Source organism: Toxotes jaculatrix, chromosome 1 (assembly GCF_017976425.1).
Source record: "Toxotes jaculatrix isolate fToxJac2 chromosome 1, fToxJac2.pri, whole genome shotgun sequence".
NCBI lineage: Eukaryota > Metazoa > Chordata > Actinopteri > Toxotidae > Toxotes > Toxotes jaculatrix.
Genome location: NC_054394.1, coordinates 22,566,339 through 22,587,494, shown reverse-complemented (window position 1 = coordinate 22,587,494; position 21,156 = coordinate 22,566,339). Strand labels below are relative to the sequence as shown.

The window sequence follows — 21,156 nt, the reverse complement described above, 5'->3', positions numbered from 1 at the left end:
CTATGACAATCAAGTTAATTAAAGTAGTTGAACAATCAGGTACTCGGAGTAAAGACAGAAGTAGTCACCCTCAGGCCACGCACTTTAAATTTTAATCAGAGGTACACTAATTAAACTTCATCTCATCAGCTCACCCAAAAATTGAGAATTTTGCTCTCAGATGCTTGCATTGATATACAGTACTGACATCGGATGTTTGGACGTGATGACACAGAAGTAAGAAGTTCTCACGATCACCACATGTGTTTGTGTTGCACACGTGTGTGCACACAGTGTAGTTAGTTCTGTCATTTGTTGTGTCATGAACAGACACATCATCACATACAAAAGACAAGCTTCATGCAAAATCTTCAGCCACGATGCACATGAAAAATTAGCTGTGTGTACCTGCTTTAAATGCAATATCGGAACTGTGCGTATTTTTAAAATCTTCCATCTAGACATGACTTACTTCACAAAGTTTATTTGTAGTAGTTTGTGAAGGGCTTGTGTTGTGAGGTATACGTACTGCGACACCAGATGGTAAAAGTAGGTTAATGCAAAAAAAAAAAAAAGCAGTAAATATGCCAAAGGAAATTAGGCTTCTAGCTTGTTTTTCAAAGCTTGACTAACCAGTTATGTCATAACAAATCCTGCTCTGGGCAAAAAAAGGCTTTGGTGCTGCTGCTTTGGCATCTTAACTGCTCTGCATGTCAGTTCAGGCCAAGCAGTGCAATCCAGCCATTCTCAACCTGAGGGACTCCAAACTAGGAATTCAGTTCATGAATCATGCAGACCCAAGGCTCCTACATGAAATCACTCATTTGTTCCATCTTTCCATGGACTGAAAACGTCGGACAGTTAATGCCAGAAGCTATCGTAAGAATGGGGATTTTTCTACCTCGTAATGCTTTCAGGAACTATCCACTTCACTCAGACTCTGTGAATAGAGAGGAGATTGGGAGCTGGAGTATGGTGTAACGGATTGGAGAAGGAGAATAGAAGAAATGTACAGCTCCATCTCTCAGAAATAATTTCATCTTGTATGTGACCTCACTTCCTGTATCAAGTATCCAGCCTACAGACATACCTTGTGGTTATCAGGTGCCCTTTTTCTCTCTTATCAGTGTTGTAAAGTTTTACGGCACTGAAGTCCTGGTGGCATGAGGTTCACCACGCCTTAGCTGCTGCTGCATGGTCCTCTCTGTTTTCTGGATTTCTAAAAAGTAATGATTCAAGATGAGTCAAAATAAAGATCAGGAGTGACATTTGGAACACAACCAGGTAAGTTTGTTTCATCAGTAACACATCTACCCATAAATAGCATAGCATTCATTATTTTATGGGAGCTTAGAGCATAATTACATGAGTTTAAAATTCTTTTTATGCATACTAAGCAGCAGTTGTACCATCAAAGTTAAACATAAACTTTACCAAAGATAAAAGTCTAATCTGTAACTCTTTTTTTGGTCTGTCAGACTGTCTATAAATCTGTGAGGCATGTGTGGACAAGAACACAGAGCAGGAATTTGGGGGAAAGGCACAGGGAAAGGGACTAGGTAATGCAAGGTAGTCAATGACACAGCAAAACTGTTGGCATTTCTGTGCACATGAATGTCAACATGTCATCTAAAAACAATTCACTTAAATGCCTGTCAGTCACTATGTGTTGTGAAGTCCTGTTTTTGCAATGTCAGCACTCTCAAGGACTTTCAAACCACACACAGTGCTTTCCGTTGAGCTGTATAGTTGTTTAGTACGTGAACAAACAAATCTTAAAAATCCTCAAGTTAAACTGAGTGCACTGAATCAACAGTCAGTGTCCAAAGCAGTAGATTTTTGTACTGGAGCTCCTTTCACCAGTGACTAAAAGCACCCTTTGCCTGCTCCGATGTAATGTACTGTAAATTAATCCCTGGTTAAACATTTACTAAAAGAATAACAAAGCATGATGTGATTATTTTCATTTATTGCGACCGAATCACCCAAATCACTGGGTTTGCACAGAACTCAATACAGAAGAAGCTGCATGTCATTCTCATGTAACCAGGCACAAACTCTGACCAGACTTATTATATGTCTGCTATGCTGAACTGAAGAAAGCAGTCAGACTGAAAAGAAAAAGACTGAACTGAAAATCCAAGACTGAACTGAAGACAGTCTTCACATCATGGCATTATGAACAGTAATGAGATTAACTCCTGATGTGCCTCTGAACAGCAGCAGTGGTTCACCTTAAAAAAAGGACAGACTAAGAATCTTTCTTTGAAGTGCACTGAACAAAATGATTTGACTTAGTGAAGTGATTTGTATTTTCTTATACTATTACATTCTGCTTTGGTTCATTCAGGGTAGAGATGGCATCCAAATGTGGCCGAGTTGCAGCTACTGCAATAGTACTAAAAGGACACTGTATCTGTCTTTCAAAGCCAAAACAGTTGTTAACAGTGTTTAGAAATGTTCTAATTCCATGTGCCGTGTTTCTGTTATGAGAGAAATGATGCATAATTTCTATCCAGTAACGGTCCATGATTCACATAGAGGGGTTGCAGTTGTTTTTATAAGCAGTGATGGATGCATGTGCAGAATTGGGGTAGAAAACATGTTTCCACATTTTCACTATTTAGAAACTAGAATGGCACTGGGAAAGGATCCACCCCTGTAACCCAGATCTGCATCAAAATTTAATGGGTTCTTCCCTGGCCCACACACCATCCCTCCACCAAGTTTGGTACAAATTTGTTCAGTACTTTTTGTTTAATCAGGCTGACAAACAAACAAACAGACAGACAGACAGACACAGGTTAAAACCCCCTTGGCAAGAGGTAATAAAGCAGCTTGCTGAAAACTCAAGAAATTACTGTTCAGAGCTGAATTTGTATGTGACACACATCCGTCCATTGCTCTGATACATATTATAGATTATTATGAGTCCAGTGAGAAACAGCAGTTTGTAACCGTAGAAGTCAGGTACACAGGTAGAGAGAGAAAAAAAATCACCTGACAGCATAGGTTAAAGGCACACAGGCTCCCTGACATAACGTTAGCATAAAAAACACTAATGTTAACATGCCATATGCTGCTGCACAAGTTAAAAGCACTGGCACGCTCATTGTGGTCTTATGCTAGCATGCATGAAATTCTGAAAAACCTGCTCTTTCATCAATATATACCAAACAGTGAGTTTATGCCAGATGTGCTACATCAGTGCAAAAACTCATTAGAAATGTCTGCAGTGTAAACAAGCAGAGCTTCACTCCTGGCAAACCGTGTCAATACAGAATTTAATCAGTATTATTGATCAGCCACACATGATCATGAAAAAAGATTGTTCTTTTTGTTTTCTCTGGAAAATTACAAGCATAACATCGTGATGCATTTTCCATCCAAAGCCATCAGTCTGCTCCTCTATCTTCTGTCACCGATTCCCAAACTGAAACTCTAAATGCATGTCAAACACAGAGCCTTAGCAAAATTCATTAAACGGCTTCAACTGCACAAATCGCAAAAGTATTGAGTGGAAAATGTTCATTATCTCAAGAAGGGAAACTGGCTGTTAGCTCAGAGAGCAGGATTATCTGTAAGCTCTGAGGATCTGGTCATAGCTTTGGATTTTTATTTATTTAAATTTTTTTTGTGGATGGTTGTACACTCAAACTGAAGGAATACAGAGTAGTTTTAATGTTAGCTCACACTGTTACTGTTGCTCAGAAACAACTTTTCGTGTTCATCTCCTCATAAGCTTTCAGTCATTTTGGGTCGTTTTTCTACCCCCTGTCTGCACACACATCTCACTGACAACGTCTCTCCGAAACCCAGAGCAGGATACATAATTTTGTGCATCAGGTATCCAGGGTTTAATTAACAGAGATAGACATGACGCCATTTGGAAATTTTGATTCCTCCATTGTGTGATGGAAGAAAACGAAAGGGATCTTTAGCTAAACAGAAAGCATTCACACACATGCACACACACACACACACAGACAGACAACCACACACACCCCTCCGCTGCGCTGCCTGTGCTGAGATCGCTGCTGTTTCTTATTCTTCAGAAGTCAGAGGGTATTTTCCGTGAAAGCTGAACACCCCACCACACAGTCATCATGTATGGTGCAACAAAAGGTAAGTCTGCAGGTAATGACACATATACAGCACAGCTTTCTCCCCTCCTCCTCAGTAGGGCTCTATTTTCACTTTCAGTTTCACACTGTTAATGACATGCTCACAGACAGCCATTGCGAACATTTTCATGAACTGAATCTAAATGCGTATTAATGTCTCAATCATGAATGTTCACATAGCAACTATATAATAGTCTCTGTTACTTTGCACTGTTCAGCTGAAATAACGCCCCCCTGGACTATATATGTATATTAACCATGAAATACTTAATGTTTTCCACTACTATTAGAGGTAGACATAGAGTTATAATCATCATCATCTCTCTATTCATGTCGTTCAGTAACTGCAAAACTCACTTTATTCTTTTACAGCCTTGTTTTTTTTTATTCCAGTGAACACTGTGATTTAGGCAGCAGACACTGGAGGGCTGGTTTGTATTACTGCTTTTAGACAAAATTAAATTATAAAACCAAATCTTGGACAATGCCACCCAGTGTCAATACAGATGTTACACTGTTGTGAAGGGGGGCTGATAATTTCAATGAGTTCTAAACTGATCTGCCTACAAGAACCAAGTTTATATCATATTCGAAATCAGTTTAATATAACCTCTGATACTGTTGAGGCTCAGAAAAACACTTCTGAACTCAAGTGCAGAACTCGCCGCACAAAAGTTCAATCAGTTCACCTTCATTCACAGAGATGCAGAAGAAGTCAGGGAAGAGAGCAAGCAGCAAGCAAGCAGTGACCAGCTACAGGCGGACAACAACACAAGGAAAACAGGACAGAAAGGGCAGGCAAAAGGCAAAGTCAAAAACTGACAAGCAGGGAAAAACAGGCAGTATGCTAACAAGAAAAAGGCTGGACATACAGCTGAGAAGGCAATCTGGCAGAGGACAGGCAGAAGTAAGCTGGTATACATACTCTGAGGCTAATGAGGGAATGGGAAACAGGTGCACAGGTGTGGCTGGGGAATCAGGTGATGGGGAAAGGTGGGAAGGGCTGGGGTCACTGCAGGGCAGGAGGGAGTGGCAGGATCTAAAATGGCACGAGACTTATTGGAGAGGCAAAGGAAGCAGAAAGTGACAGACAGACTAGATGAACTGCGACAGTTAGAGCCTATAGAGTAAATATTGTACAGAGTACTGAATTGAGACTGTCTATTGAGAATACAGAATACATTTTATTAGCTCATAAATGCAAATGTTCACCTGAATGAACACTTGTCATGTACCTGTGCTTTGGTTACACTTTCCTTCAGTATTATTGAGCCAAACTAAAAAAAAACAGGTTTGCAGTTAATCAGGAACAATGCTGATTAATTAATCCTGTGAGCATCTCTGCTGTAGATCCTGTTTTCTCAGTTTTAATGTGCACCAGTTGTGACACACTTTTGTGTGAAAGCAAAATGGAAATATAAAATGAGAGTAAACTCTTCTATTTTTTTCTTTTCTTTCTGATCTGCTTTTAGATGATATTTATGCATATGCCCTGTCCAAGACCCTGGCAAAAGTTTCATCACCTGCGACTGTAGGTCTCTACTCCTCATGTCAGAATCGAATTAACATGATCCTTGGAAAAATGGAAGGTATGTACACAGTTTTTCGGACCATCTGCAACCCAGCATGTTGTAGCTATATCTGCTGGATGACTCTCACTTTAATCAAAAACTTAAAGCCCTGTGACAATGTCCAGTCAGTGGGTGGGAACTGCAGAATGCTGGGCCTTGAAATTACGTTTTCAGTAATCACTCCACAATCTTCCTGGTAAACATGCTTGCAGTGTGTGAATATATGGTGTGTTGACTGTTGAAACCACACACATTTAGCCACTGCAGTCAGAAAACAGCTGAGCTACATTGTCGAATGTGAATCTGCTGCTTTGATGACTTCTTCATAATTTACTGGTTGGAAAGTGGATGTCATGTTACTGCTCTGCAGGCCTCAATTGGATCTCCGTGTCCTTAAATTCACTTACCATAACTCTCCTGTGCACACTGTGCACTGCATAAAAGTTGCATATATATCCCAGCTCCCATCACACACCACATAAATTTCCCCAAGCATTTATCTCATATGGGATGCATAGTGAATAGGGGTAATTACAAGTGGTTTTGTTAAAAAGACAGTTTTTCCCTTCAGAGATTCAGAGTCTGCGACCAAATAATTCCCTCAGTATTCATTTTAACAAAGCAAATGTAAGCAAAACTTACAGCATCAAATTACATATGCATAGTTTTACCTCACGAAAACAAACAGGTGGAATTGTGGAAATTTAGATGTACATTTTTGAAAAACGCAAGAGTGAGCAACACGCAGTAAAAACAAATCACATATTCAAAGGCATCAGAGTACATACAGTAGTCACCTTGTATGTGAAATATGGGAAGACTCAAACATGAAAATAAGTTTCTTCTATATACCCATACGTGACATTGAAAAGCTTGAATGGAAAGGAGGAAAAGGGCTCCTTTCCAATAAAAAAGGACAAGTTTAAGGTTGTTTCTTTGTGTTACCTTGAAGGTCTATCAGTCCAGGGTTGTCAGTGGTGATTTTCTGTAAACCTTGGCAGACAGTATTTCACATGTTGGAACGAGCTTGATGGTCACATCATAATGATTTTTTATTGTGCATGACCAAGTATTTATGCAGTTCTGATGATTGTTTTGCCTGGAACAGGTTTTCGGTTTAGAGCCAGTTGGTGAGGGCTAAATATGTGAAGTTCACCAATTTTCTACTATAATATTCCACATAGCAGCCTAAAAGCCTATTTGTGTCCCTCGTCAACTCACCAACAAACTGTTCAACATTTCTTGAAATCTCTCTGCCTTGATTTATATTTTTTATTCTTACATGCACATACTTTGTGTCTCCTCAGTGTACATGAACAAGGAGGCTGTGAGGATTGAGAAGGAGTACAAGGGAAGGCCTCGCTCAGTTAAGCCTTCATTTACGGGCTTTCTAGCACTCATTGGCCGACTGCTCTTCTACAGGCCCATTTGGACTGAGGAGAACCAGAGGCACCAGGACATCAGGTTCATTTATGTGCATTTTAGTGCCTGGCATTTTGCAGGCAGTGACCTGCTTTGGGCTGGGCTAGCCATACGATTGTTTCAGGCCATGCAGTTGAACTTTGGGAAATTACAGCTTGTGCTTTACCGCGTGGTTCAACATGACGAAGAGGACGAAATCAAGAAGAAGGTTTGTGAATTGTCTTAACTTCTCCAGCTAAATGCTAACATCATTGACAATGACATCTACTGCACATACTGAGGTGCAGCAGATTGTGTTCACCATGCTCACCCCTCTTTATTCAGCATGTTAACAAATATGCTAATATTTGCTAATTGGCACCAAATAAGTGCAACTAGGGGTGATCGGAATGTCATTAGAAGTATTTGGTCATAGTGCAAACCACTCTATCTAGTGTCTATTTTTATCTTTGATAGAAAATTGTTCCCATTGAAAACTGATGACAGCAAGGTCTGTTGTGTCTCTGCAAATGTGGCTTTTTGTTGCTCTGAACACAAACACAAACAAAATGCCAATCTGGATTGGCAGCTTAAGTCTCAGTTGCAGATATCTCAACCTCAGATATATAGAAGACGCGTTAGAGAGAGGGAAATTTTAACGTGATGGTGGAGCTAGATGAGAAGTCAGGGAATCACAATAGTTTTAATCTATCCTATGAGGATCATGAATTGTTTGAATTGTCTGGGCACCATGAATGTCAAACGTAAAAAAAAAAAAATTCATGGCAAGCTAATAAGTGTCAAGATATCTCAATCTCAGTGGACCAATGTGGTGACCAACCAATGAACCAACCAACATTGCCATCTTCATGGCTAAAAACATGGCAGTGATGTCTAACCTGTTTCGTATTTGTTCTTTGTTTTGTTTTTATAAACATTTTCAGATTGTAGAAAATGGTCCTAGCAGTTGGAGGTCTAAGAAAATTTGTTGCTGCCCTCTGTGGTTTCTGGTCCTGTCCATTCTTGTGGTACCAATTATCATCATGGTATTCCTGTTGACATTTGGCCTTCCCAAACCTGAAGTGAAACCAGACGAGGGGGTGGATGGAACAGATGGCCAGGTGGGTATGCTGGAGGGCCTGGCCATTGCTGCTTTAGGAGTCCCAGCAGCAAGCGCACTTAGGTTTATCTATCTAATGGTTAAGAACCTTATCTTCAGCCAGGACCTGAACATTAAGAAGGGGATGGACAATCAACAGATCAGCAGCCAACTGGGCTTCATGAATGAGGTGAGGAAGGAAATGTGGTTACTGTCTCGCTTCATCCAGTTTATGGAGATTTTTGAGAGGAGAAGGATTCGAGTTGTGCTGAAGATCACCAGTCTGGACCGGTGCTCCCCCAAGAAAATTGTTGCAGTTCTGGAAGCCATCAACATTCTGCTTTCAGATGAGGAGAGTCCATTTATTTCAATTCTGGCAGTAAACCCAGATGTTCTTGTACAAAAAGTGAATTTTGCAGACAGCTGCTTTAGCAAAGAGGACAGAGCTTATGCGCTGTTGAACCGCATAGTGACTCTTGGCTACACTGTCCCACCACTGTGTAGTGATTCAAAGTGCAGTTTATTTTACAGCCTTACAAGCAATTCAAAATTCTCTGTGGATAAGGGCATGGGAAAAGATGAAGATAGAACTATGGACCATGAAGAGACATCTTCCTCAGATGGAGGAGAAGTGCATATTCCACTGGAAGATTTAAATCCACTGCTCGGTAAAACTACAACATCACTGGATGTAAATGAAAACGAAGTAGAGATGCTGGTTGAGAGCGCCCTCACCTGCAATAAAAGAAAAATTAACAAGTACATGTTAGATGATGCCATGTCTATGAGGAGGGTGATCAACTCCATTCGAGTGACTGTGATCATCATGAAGGCCTTGAAACAAGAGCTTCCTCAACCAGAAAACATTGCAGCGTGGGTGGTCTTAGCCAATCAGTGGCCCTGCCGACTCAGCTGGATCATCCAGTGTGTGGAAGATGCTCAGCAAAGAGCAGATATTGATCGTAAGAATGCAGCCAACACTGATGGTTCAAAGACCTTATGGAACGTCTTCAGTGAGTCCAGGGCTGAGCTGTATGTGATGAGTGCACAGATCGAGGACCTCCTGGAGCAGGACGGAGATCCTGAGCTGTTTGAAAGATTTCTGGCAGTAGATTTCCGATTCACCATAAATGACTTGAAGACGTTTGAAGTGGCGACAGTAAACCTGGATCATACAATTAAAAAGGAGCTGGCTAAGATCAGAGGGACATCCAGGCTGAAAGATTCTGGTTGGATGAGGGACCTAGCTCCTCTGCCCATCACAACTATCATCAAAATGGATACAGAGGATGTATGCAGAGAGGTAAGAAACTTTCCTAAGTTCTAATATTCAAGATTTCAGTCCTGGTTGATTTGAGAATATGCATGGTTACTGGTGGTGACAGCAAGTGCAGTGTAACACTACAGCAAACATTAGCAGTAACTTGAAAAAGCTCTGACATGAAGAGAGTGAACAGTAAGCAGCTAGGATGATGTCAGAGAGTTAAACTTAAAAACAGTAACACATAATCACATGCATGCATTGTTTCCTGTGCAGTTTATTTGAAAGCAGCACAGGAACAGCAGACTATATCGCTAACAATCAACATTACTCTATAGACAGGTGAATACTAAATATTAATACACTGAATGGCCTTTGCCAACAAATAAACTGTATCAAAAAGAAGGGTTAATTGCATCATGTGTCATAAAACTTTAATGTACCTTTATTACACAGCAGAATTTTTTAAATTCATAGTAATGTGTTCAGTTACCTGTCATGATGTCAAATATGTGTAGAAGTAAATTATATTATGCCTCTGTGTTTATAATCACTTCATTTTCTTTTTCCTAGTTGGAGAGGATGAAGTACCCCAGCAAGTATATTGATATCGTGAAAAGCAATGACCTCAATGGTTCAGCACTGCTCTTTGGCAATGCAGATGACCTTAAAGAGCTCCTAGGTATGACCTTTGGCGAATGGGCAACTTTCAAACTTCACTTCCTGGGCTTACCATCACATCTCCGATCACAATACAGGAACATGCCGCTGACACCTTCTCATCTCTCTCACAACCACCTTTTGAGAAATAACGCACATTTTCCCCATCATTACTCGTCTAATCCCAATCTGCTTGATAGCTAAAGTCATATTCTGCATGTGAAACATTTAAAAGCAGTATTTACAGTAAATGTACAATCCGAGCATAAAAATATCACGCCGAAAAATGCAAATGCAAAATGTATCACTGTTAATAATAAACGATTAAAGGAATAGTTTAACATTTTGGGAACTATGCTTGTTTCTAGCCAAGAGTTAGATGAGAAGATCATTATCACCCTCATCCCTCTACGCTAAATATGAAGATTGGCCAGCAGGTAACTACCTTGGCTCAACATAATGACTGGGAGCAGGGGAAAACAGCATCTCTGGTTCTGTCCAAAGTTTAAAAAATGCACCTGTTAACACCTTTAATGCACTCTAATTAATGCATATCACTGCACATGGCCGCTATTCACCAAGAAATTAAAGCTACAACTTGACATTTTTGTATGACTTAATCAAGCAGAATACACTAATACTTTACAGGTTTAATGTTTCCTAACTTTGGACAAAAGCAGTCTGTTTTTCCATGCTTCCAGTCTTTCGGCAAAGCTAAGCTAATCGCTTCCTAGATCCATATTTCTAACACAGAGGCATGAGAGCGGTATCTTCTAATCTCACTCCCAGCAAGAAAGGAAATAAGTGTTTCTCAAAATGACAAACACCTCCTTTATGGCCCTCTTAGCTTATGTGATTGCTGAACACTTTTAGGGCACCCCTAAAATTCTGGTTCATGCTGTACATATAGTGCCACTGTGCTTAACTTCTCAGTCTGCTAATGCCAGTGTCAGTGTCACTGCTATACTGCTGCTCCATGCATTCATGTACCTCTCTTAAATCCCTTTGAGGGATTTAAACTCATCACTCCCTGCTTTCTCATCTGCTGATCAGTCTACTGTACAAGGCCACGATGAGCCACTGAGCCTTGACAACACAATGAACTGCATTCATTTTATTTGTAATGAGTTTCCTGAACTGAACTGGATTGGTTTGGTTTTTTGGTTTGTCACACTCCCCCCAACTCTCTGTGTTTCCCAAAAACATTAAGTTATTCTTTTTAAGAAATTCTTCTTCATTCATCTATATTTGAGAATACATAAGAAAAACCTTTCATTTCAAATTTAGGACATGATGAAATAGCACTGTGTAGCTGATGGAAAATGACCGACAAGCTTCATAGCTGTGTGAAGAAAAAACTCAGGTACTGTTTGGCTTAAAGCTTTCCGAATGCACTGGTCTCAGCATTTGTCAGTCAAAATGGTTTACAGCTCATTTCAATACATTTTAAGCAATGTAAGAGATAATATCCATGAACTGAAGAGTTCATGTAAATGTGAGGTAATCACACACAGTTTGGCAACAGGAGCTTGCGATAAGTCATGCATTAATTCATGCTTTATAATGTAATCAGGAATGCATCCATTAAGTAATAAGTGGGCATGAGCACCACAGTTTATTAAACATGGGCATGTTCTTGTAAAATATTATCAAAACACTGATTAAAAATTAAAATATTTAATCTCCTGTAACTGTGTCAAATAACTATCATGTACATCATGATAGCTGTAGTGTAACTTTGTGTACTGTCACACTGTCGTGGCTCATAGGGACACTTGAATAGAGCAGAGCTATTGTTTATGTCATTATCAAAACTTGTGCCTTTCCTATTTTGACAAGTCAAAATGTCTGCTGTGAAAAAGGTTTTTAGTGAGATAACATGTTTTGTTGTTTTATTTTATTTTATCTTATCTTATTTTATTTTATTTTATTTGGTCAGTGTTGTAGAAAGAAAATGTGTCAAACAAAAGGATGAGGAGGATAAAAAGCTGTGAAACACATCACCTCAAGAAAACAAACAACTATTGTCTTACCATTGCTTTTATAACCACTTTAATTAAGATATATACACTCACTGGTCACTTTATTAGTTGCACCTTGCTAGTACCAGGTTGGACCCTAACCCACCACACCCCAAAAGTGCACTGTTGGACTGAGATCTGGTGAATGTGGAGGCCGTTTGAGTACAGTGAACTCATTGTCATGTTCGAGAAACCAGTTTGAGATTATTTGAGCTTTGTGGCATGGCAGGTTGTTCTGCTGGAAGCAGCCATCAGAAGATGGGTACAGGATGGACATGGTGAACAACAGTACTCAGGTAGCAGTGGTGTTCAAACGATGCTCAATTGGCACTAAGGGGGCCAAAGTGTGCCAAGAAAATATCCCCCACACCATTAGTGCCTGTGTGGCACTAACAACCATGCCACATTCACTTAGTCACTTAAATCACCTTTCTTCCCCATTCTGATGCTTAGTTTGAACTTCAGCAGGTCATCTTGACCACGTCTACATGCCTAAATGCATTTAGTTACTGCCATGTGACTGACTGATTAGATATTTGCCTTAATGAGCAGTTGAACAGGTGTACCTAATAAAGTGGCTGGTGAGTGTATGCTGCATGACCTTTTTCTTGGAAAATAGGTCTCTGTTTTCAGACATTCTCTCTACCTTTACCACCCTATCACACCTAACTGTGACATGTACAAGATATTTATCCAAACTGATCAGTGCTCCATGAAAAATGTACTGTGAGAAACAACAGGAGGCACCCGCGTGCACAAAACTGCAACATGATTTTAGGTTTAACATATATTTTTTATTCTTGTTTTGTTTTTTGTTTTGTACGTAACTTTATTGTGAAACCTGTGTGTGCTGATGCTCATGTTTGCATGCTGACGTACAGGCATGACAGTAAACGTTAATAAAGTCAAAGAATATTAACTGAATGTTGAGTAAGTGAACATCAATGCAGAGCCACATTAGTATTGTATCTATTTGAGAGCCTGAGCTAACGAGGTATATTTGGTATTTCATCAACTGAAATTGTGATGTTTAAGAAAACTTTATTGATCACTGAGCAGAAAACCTAATACTCTATTGCTGCTGCAATAAACTGTAATACTCCATTTCATGCAACTCAAGAAAATGTAAGCTCTGACAAATGAAATGTGTACACAAAATGCTCTTCCAGGCAAATAGAATTTTTTCGTTGTATGTCACTTCTCATTTTTTCTAAATACGTTTGCCTGTCTACAAACATCCCAAGCAAATGTGCTGACTCATTAATTATATTTTAACATCAAAGTGTTGTTGTGTTAAATAATCAGCAGAAGGTTCATTTCATCAGGATTCCTTTGAACTGTTTCCCTCAGAAAGTTGCAAATGTTCATTTGGCTAAAAATATCAGACTGACAACCCCCAGGCATTTACAGTACAAGCAATAATATTACACTGCCAAACACACTGAAAGGCTAAATACCAAGAGATTACCTTAAAAAGTAAGGCCGATTCTGTTGTCTATAATATTTTCTCCCAGCTTACTGTTTCAAACCATTAGGATTAAAGGGCCAATTGGACAAATTAACAGTCATGTAAAAAGTCATGAGTGATTCTTTGAATAAAACATCTACCTGTGGAATCACACCAGACTGATAGAAAAGTGACAAGAAGCACCAGAGGAGAACACTTCTGAACACTACATAGAAACCTTTTTTAACATACATTTAACATCACAGTTTGATATGTATTAAATACATCCAAGTGTGGATTCATTACCACTTAATGGTTTGTACATAAGCCTTGCTCCCAGTATACGCTGATTTTAATTTTTCTTAAAACATTTATTTTTTTTAATTAGCAAGAAGAGACATTACAGTCCTTAAGAACACAGTGGTTGCCCTGTAATTACTTATTACAATTACAATGACATTTTTCTGCTTTCAGTAGATACTTTGTCTGATTAATATAGTTAGACTCAGGTGTAACCATATGGAAGTTACACTTTAACCATTACTTACATTTTAAGACACAGTTTGTATATTGAAGGTACAAGTGTAATTCAATACAATCTTTTCAAATTCAAGAAAGTTTTAGACATAGCAGTTAGCAATTATGTTCATAGTAAAGTCATAATAAATTCAGACACCACATTTCTTGGTTAGGAGGGAATAACGAATTTGGACAATTTAGGAATGTATCAAAAAAAATTGTGTTCAAGAAAAAAACATCTGCTATCAGGCACCTTTATGACAAGACCACAGTGGTATATATTTTTTTTTGTAAATGGATCCCTGATTTACATTTTTAATATTGATGTACTCATGTAACACCAGGATCTTAGTAAAGCAGCAGTTTTCCTGGATATTTGACCATCACAGACATAGCAGGGATACAGTACTTGCAGGCTGTTTGGCCGGAACCAGCTCACTTGCGTCCCAAAGACTCAGCCAGCTTCTTCAGCCTTTTCTTGAGCTCCAAAGGAAACTTCTCGTAACACTTTTTACAGACAGGCTTCATGTCAAACTCAACAAACTTGTTTCTGCAAAGAAGGAAAGACAGACAACGTAAATACTAATAATCTAATCTAATGACTTGTCTCTTGCCTACATTAACCTTTTCAGATTTCCCTCCCACTTGTATAATTTTTATCTAAATATTATTTTCACTGCAGGTTAAAATTTAGTTGAAGTCATCATCTTCTCACTTTAAATTATATTAGATTTAGGGCCACACTTTGGAGGTAAAACACCATCTTCTCATCTAAACCTATAATGGAAACCACTGAAATTATCCTGCAGCTTTGCCCTTGACTGCAAAGTGGCAAGTACTTATCTCATTCAAACAAAAAAATGTCTTCATGGAAGCTTAAGATTCTCATATGCATCAACTGAGTCAAACCCATGTTTAATATACACATACGTTTCAGAGGTTTAGCTCAAATACCATTACAACAAAACAACTGCAGAGTGTTGGTTTTACTTTAGGGAATAAAAAAGGAATAACGATATGATGCAGTGCTGTCAAAGGAGTAAACAAGAAACACCACAGAAAAAAAAAGAAGGCAGAGATAGCACCAACCAACAGATGGAGTGGTGAGTTGTAAAGAATAATAACTCTACAGACACACAGCAGGTTTTTTCTTGCGGTCTTTGGCATCGCGCTCACGTCGAGCCAGGCGGCGTTTCAGCTCCTCCGGCATGCGCTCATAGCAGTGCTTGCACACTGGCCTCAGGTCAATTTCAACAAACTTATCTCTGAGTTACCACAGACGCAGCAAGTGAAGCATGTAAAAGGAGAAATTGGAGTAAAAAAGGGGGGAGGGAAGAGGAAGAGAGCCAAAGAGGGAAGAGTTGTAGGAAGAGAGTGGAATACACATTGACAAGTGTTAAGACTTGACGTGTAAAGTAGGAGTGTTACAGAATACTGAGAGGATAACAACAACCAGTTGTTAGTATTATATGTGATTAGATAGTAAAAGAATCTGATGATGAGCACCATCACTTACTTCAGGGTAAGTTTTGTGTTGCAGGTGGAGCATGAGAAACAACTGACACACCAGGCCTTGTTGAGAGCAGACACAACTGAGGGAGGAACAGAAAAAAAAACAAGAAAATTATAAACACTGAACTGTTGTATCTTTGTGCAACATTCTGTGTAAATTACTAAGAACACTGTACTGAATATGAGCTTTATAATAATGATACTGACCATCGCCTTCAATCACGCGGTTGCAGTGATAGCACACATCACCAAAGAGCTTAATAACAGAGGAAGAAAGAGATTAGGTGTTCATCCAGCAAACACAAATTCATTTATTTGGTGAAGCGATAAGGGGATAGTAGCGCTGTGCCATTTTTCTGAGACATTACTAACAATATGATGTCTGTCATGTCCACAAAAGCCATCATTTTACTTGGCTTCTATTTTTCTTACCTGGTTATAATGAGTCTCACAGTAAGCCAACCCCTTTCTCTCATAATGGCGATGACCAAGGAAAGGTTTCTCACACTTGGCACACACAAAATGCTGTAAACAAAAACAAATGTTCCTGAGCGAAAGGAGGGGAAAACTACTAAAGGAAGGCATATGACTCTAACTAAAGGAGCAGGTGCCAACACACGAGGAGAGTGAGAAAGAATATTTCAAATGACCTACGGAGAAATATCATTATTATAGTGGCCTTCCTGTGTTGTTTTTGTTCTGTTTTGTTTTGTTTTTAACCACATTTAGCCCACCGGGGCTATGGAGAAACCACTGCTACGTTTCTAGTGCCTGCCAGATAAAGTTCATGAAGTAGTTGGTTACAAAATTAATTCCAGTTAATGACTGTGGTTAGCATTAAATAGACTTCTATACACTGTTGGTAGTCTTGAGCTTTTTGAACAGTATAAAATTCAGCCTCCAGACAGATGAACACACAACTTGATCTGCTGCGTTCTGCCTCGAGAGAAATCATCTTTTTCAAAAGGGCTCACATTTCTCCTGCTGCCTTAAATTAGCTCATTTACAGTGTTTCGGTTCTAAAGTTGTTTATTTAATGAATTTAATTTTCTTGTGCATAAGTAATGATAACTAAATGTGAAATTCATTATAGATTTTTATTCAGCTTTTGTGTGAAGGAGGCATTACATATAAGATCAACTATAAAAAGCTGATCAGCCTGACATTTGTCCACTATTATTAATATGTCAGGAGTCTGTCTGAAGCCTACTCCATGCAGTCCAGCTTCAAATGTGCAGAAGAATTTTTACAGAAACACTTGTACTCATTTGAGTTTTCCATGAATTAATGCCATATGATTTTTTTACTTGTTCTTAATTATTTCATTTCAGTTTTTGGTTTTTAAGGCCTATTTTGTGTAATTCTCTGTGGGAATCTGGAAACATCAAGTTGGCGGCTAAATGCAAAGATGACATCCAGATAAGTTACACTTCAGCTGTCTTTGCTATTTAACACACGTTATACACAACTTTGAAAATGTAGGAATACTGTATCTATTGTGCTGATAAACAGTCTCATTTCTTGTTCACAAACCTCCACATGCCACTGCTTGCCCATGGCATTGACAACACGCCCTTCAATGGGCCTCCTGCAGGCACCACAGATTGGTACACCCATCTTGTCGTGACAGGGCAAACAGAAGAGCTCTCCCTTCAGTTCCCTGGCATCTGCCGTCAGCTCCTTCCTGTGGACCAAGAAACAAAGCATAAGAAAAAGAGGAACACAGGCTTTGAGCCTCCTGTTATATATCATTTTTCATCTCATCTGAAATACATTCCGAAGCTAAGGATGTGCTGTTTTCTGTACTTAACAGAAGGGTGGAGTGTTAAGACTGACCCACAGTTGTTGCAGTTGAAGTGGTCTGGGTGATAGGGGTCATTCTTAAAGATCAGTGGCTGCTCTTCAATGATGGCATGGCACTTCTGGCAGATATACTTGCCCAGGCCACGAGCTTTCTCACGGTTATGGCATGGACGACAAAGGTGCCTGAGGTAAACAGAGGAAAGAAAAAAAAATGTTGGGGTGTCAAGCCACAGCTGCTCAAAACTACAATATTTGTTAGAAAGCAGAAGTGAGTGAGTCACCAGCTTGATGTGTGTGTAACCACCTGTTTTACAGGCTGTCACAGTGTTATATTAAGACTGTAATAAGATGGGATACTTGCCTGCCAGCATTTTTGACAAACCCCACGTCTGCAAGCACAGCCTGGCAAATGTCACAGCAGAAGCAGTCAGGGTGCCAACTATTGTTCATGGCCTTAATGACACGACCAATGATGAACTCCCCTGAGGGAAACCATAAGTGAAAGGTCAGCTTGAGGCAAGTCTAAGTTTGACTTTTCCAATACTTGTTGGGACTGGTACAGTAGTTCATAATGAGCACTCCATTACAGAGTCCTAGTGTTACTACAATGCACTACAGCGCTTTCTATAGTGTTCTCAAAGTGACACTTGAATGGTGAATGCATGTTAATTGCCCGTTTAATTTAATCAGAGCACGTCTGTCTCTCCCCAGACACACTCCAGCAGTATTTAAATTAATCTTACCTGGCACTAAATGCACCTCGGGTGATCTAAACACAAGTGGGAAGTTCTAAATTAAAGTGTTAATAGACTTTGAGCGAACACATTTGAATCTGATCTCTCAAACAGCATAGGGAGGTCAGGGATGCTTATATCCATATATGCATCATAGAGCAGTGGTTCCCAAACTGGGAGTCACTGTGAAAGCTAAATGCTGTGGTAAACACCGCTTGAAAAGCCTGGAGAATTTTGTCAAAGGTCTATCAAACAAACATTGAGCAGACAATGAAACAGATCACTGACAACAGAAAAGGTTCGTGAACCACAATGTTAATGTTCTTATATCATGACAAATCTCTCACAGACAAGTGATTTGCCAATGCCAAACACCGGGATAATGGTTTCAAATTCATCCCCACAAGATCCAATTTTCTTTTCTTTTTTTTTTATCTGCCTAGCTTCACTCCCTGCTAACAAAATCAAATGTTGGCAGGGAAGCAAAGTCTAATCACAAATAATCACTTGACGCACACCTGAGATGAATTCCAGTACCAAAGCGGTCTATCTCAATTAGATCTACACATAGCACGATTAAATCTGAGTACAAGCGACTTTAATCTTTATTATGTGTATCCCCATTAGCTTCCACAAAGTGATCGCCAGTCTTTCTCCACACAAACCCACAAACATGAGATCTTGAACACTCACCACACTGGTGACAGCAAGGGGCAAAGAGCATCTGGAAGTCGTGTTCACAATATTTTCTTCCTTCAAACTGAGAGGAGTAGAAGGTTGAGATACCTTAACTGAAGAGAATCATTCAAATAAATTCTCTACTGTACATAGAAGAGTACCAGAGAAATCATCACTACACATGCAGCGCACTAACTATGGTTCATCAAAGATCTATGAAATTAATTATGGTAACTAGTATATTTGAGTGCATTACCTCATAGAAGAGCCCGTCTGGAAACTGCTGGAAGCACTGGGCACACACGAAGCACTGCTCATGGTACAGCTCTCCATTACTATTGACAATCTTCTCAGTTGGAGCAAAGCCACTCTTACATCGCTCACAGGCCGCACTGGCCAGGGCATTAGCAATGCTGTTGCATGAGACAAGAAAAATACATTTTACTTCTTCAAGACAACTCCCTGTGACATGTAAGGCTGAGATATAACTGGGATGCAAGGCTGGACCAGTGTTTATCATTTCTCACATAACTCCTATATTAACTGCTGAGCTTGTTTCAGCAGCTGTCAGCACAGAGAATGGAAATAACATGTGAATCAGCTGGGGAACTCAGTAACACTTACTCACTGGACAGCCACCACCTTATTTGGGAGAAATAGAGGTACTGAAACCAAGCTGAGAGACTATGGCCAGCCTTTCTTCCACACACACATCCTGGTTTTACTATATTTGTTGGGAACCTGTTGCTGATATAATACATTCCCTTGGCCCTCCTTACTTTAAATTAACCTTAACAATCACAACTGAAAGACTAACCACAATTTTCTAGCCCCATTTCTAGCACTACCTCTAAAATCAAGTCTTAACCCTCAAACAGCCATTTAAACTTGTGGCATCCAGCATTTTGGTCCCCTCACAGCTGTTGGACTAGGTATAATGGACTCCCAGTTTTCTGACCCCAGGAATATAGTAAAACAACAGAAAATGAATCAGCTATTATACAATTTTAATTCATTATTCTATCATGTATCATGTGATTTGCTGCCTTTGTTTGTAATATATCAGTGCCAACATTATATCATTGCCTTTTTGAACCGTCTGGTGAAACTGTCTTAGGAACAAAAGCTATATTATATTCTATATTATTAATATTACACAATATTGAATATTAGGCTTTGGGAAATGATAGTGTAGACTGTTCACTATTTTCTGACATATTATAGACAAACTAATTAAGCCACTAAAATAATCTGCTCAGACTCAGACATATATTTATCAATATACAGTGAAATACTATGCCACGACCTACAACTCAATTCAGTTCAATGTCAATTCTGACTTCAGGCTTCCTGATGTTTAAGTTGCAGATTGGACTTGGAGAACCCAACCAAACGTAGAGTTAGTTTTACATTGGTTTGTACTGGTTACAGTCTATGAGTGACTTGCTTCAAATAAATCATGGTTATACCTGAAGGCTCATAAATGGCATTAAAAATCAAGGGCGGTTAAAGACAATCATTCGCATAACGTTTTAAATTATTAATTCAAATGGAAGTTCTTGCAATCTAGTATGCTAACCTAACGCTAACCTAATGCTCAGATCCAATGTGAAAAAGAACACTAACGTTATATCTACTAACGTTGTTTAAGTAGCTATAACATATCGACTGTGAAACAACTATTTAAACTGTTCCCCTGAACCTAAATATGTATCATTAGTGACATTTTTGCAAGTACCTTAAAAATGGGACATCTATTCTCTACTAGCGGTTAGCTAACTTTGCCCCAGTGGTTACGTTGGCAAGCTAATGTACCGTTAGCTTTAGCTTGCTGGCCGCCAACGCTAGCCATTTAGCTGAAGTTGTGTATGTTTGCTTCTATCCGGGTTTACCAGTTAACAATCTTACCTGCCCGTCATCCCTGCCACCCCCAACATCACCACTTAGCGCGGCAGGTTCAGATCCGAAGTGAATAAACTGACACAAACTGTTGCGCTAAATCCCCTCGCTGAGCTAACAAAGTTTTCAGGGGAAGACAGACTCGTCCCCTCCCTGCAGAGCCGTGCCTGAGCTGGCAGGGGGCGGCTTCCGTCCACCCACACGGGGAGTGTCCGTGGAGGTGTATCATCCTCACACATCTGCCCCACCAGTGTTCTTTGTACTGGGTTTTAAAGAGTCTCATCACTGGATTAGACACATTAGTGTCAGTGTACCGTATGCATCTTTAATATATGGGCATATATGGAAAACACACACACACACACACACTTTAAAACGTTATGTTTTACCTGTAATTCATTCACCAAATCTCACATATTTAAAGGGATTGAATAGTGTAACTTATCAT

At 39.5% G+C, this 21,156-nt stretch overlaps 2 protein-coding genes across 3 annotated transcripts; one reads left to right on the top strand and one right to left on the bottom strand.

The window, feature by feature from the left end:
- The first annotated feature begins 1,210 nt into the window (after nucleotides 1-1,210).
- Nucleotides 1,211-10,315, top strand: nkpd1 (NTPase, KAP family P-loop domain containing 1). The gene is made up of 6 exons (XM_041050990.1): nucleotides 1,211-1,263; nucleotides 4,035-4,104; nucleotides 5,576-5,692; nucleotides 6,982-7,304; nucleotides 8,020-9,477; nucleotides 10,009-10,315. The coding sequence occupies exons 2-6, from the start codon at nucleotides 4,086-4,088 to the stop codon at nucleotides 10,297-10,299; spliced, it is 2,208 nt and encodes a 735-aa protein (XP_040906924.1). The 5' UTR covers nucleotides 1,211-1,263; nucleotides 4,035-4,085; the 3' UTR covers nucleotides 10,300-10,315.
- A 2,825-nt stretch (nucleotides 10,316-13,140) lies between these two features.
- LOC121190525 (LIM and senescent cell antigen-like-containing domain protein 1) lies at nucleotides 13,141-20,889 on the bottom strand. Of its 2 annotated transcripts, none has more exons than XM_041051370.1 (10): nucleotides 20,718-20,887; nucleotides 19,066-19,222; nucleotides 18,825-18,891; nucleotides 17,759-17,879; nucleotides 17,431-17,580; nucleotides 17,128-17,278; nucleotides 16,027-16,119; nucleotides 15,802-15,850; nucleotides 15,599-15,674; nucleotides 13,141-14,632 (listed from the first exon to the last, which is right to left on the bottom strand). In XM_041051370.1, exons 1-10 carry the CDS (start codon nucleotides 20,744-20,746, stop codon nucleotides 14,518-14,520), a joined length of 1,008 nt encoding a protein of 335 aa, XP_040907304.1. In that variant the 5' UTR covers nucleotides 20,747-20,887; the 3' UTR covers nucleotides 13,141-14,517. The 2 variants fall into 2 exon arrangements, with proteins under 2 accessions (XP_040907304.1, XP_040907390.1); XM_041051456.1 differs by lacking the exon at nucleotides 13,141-14,632 and adding an exon at nucleotides 14,712-15,347 and having other exon boundaries at nucleotides 20,718-20,889.
- Nucleotides 20,890-21,156: the final 267 nt, after the last annotated feature.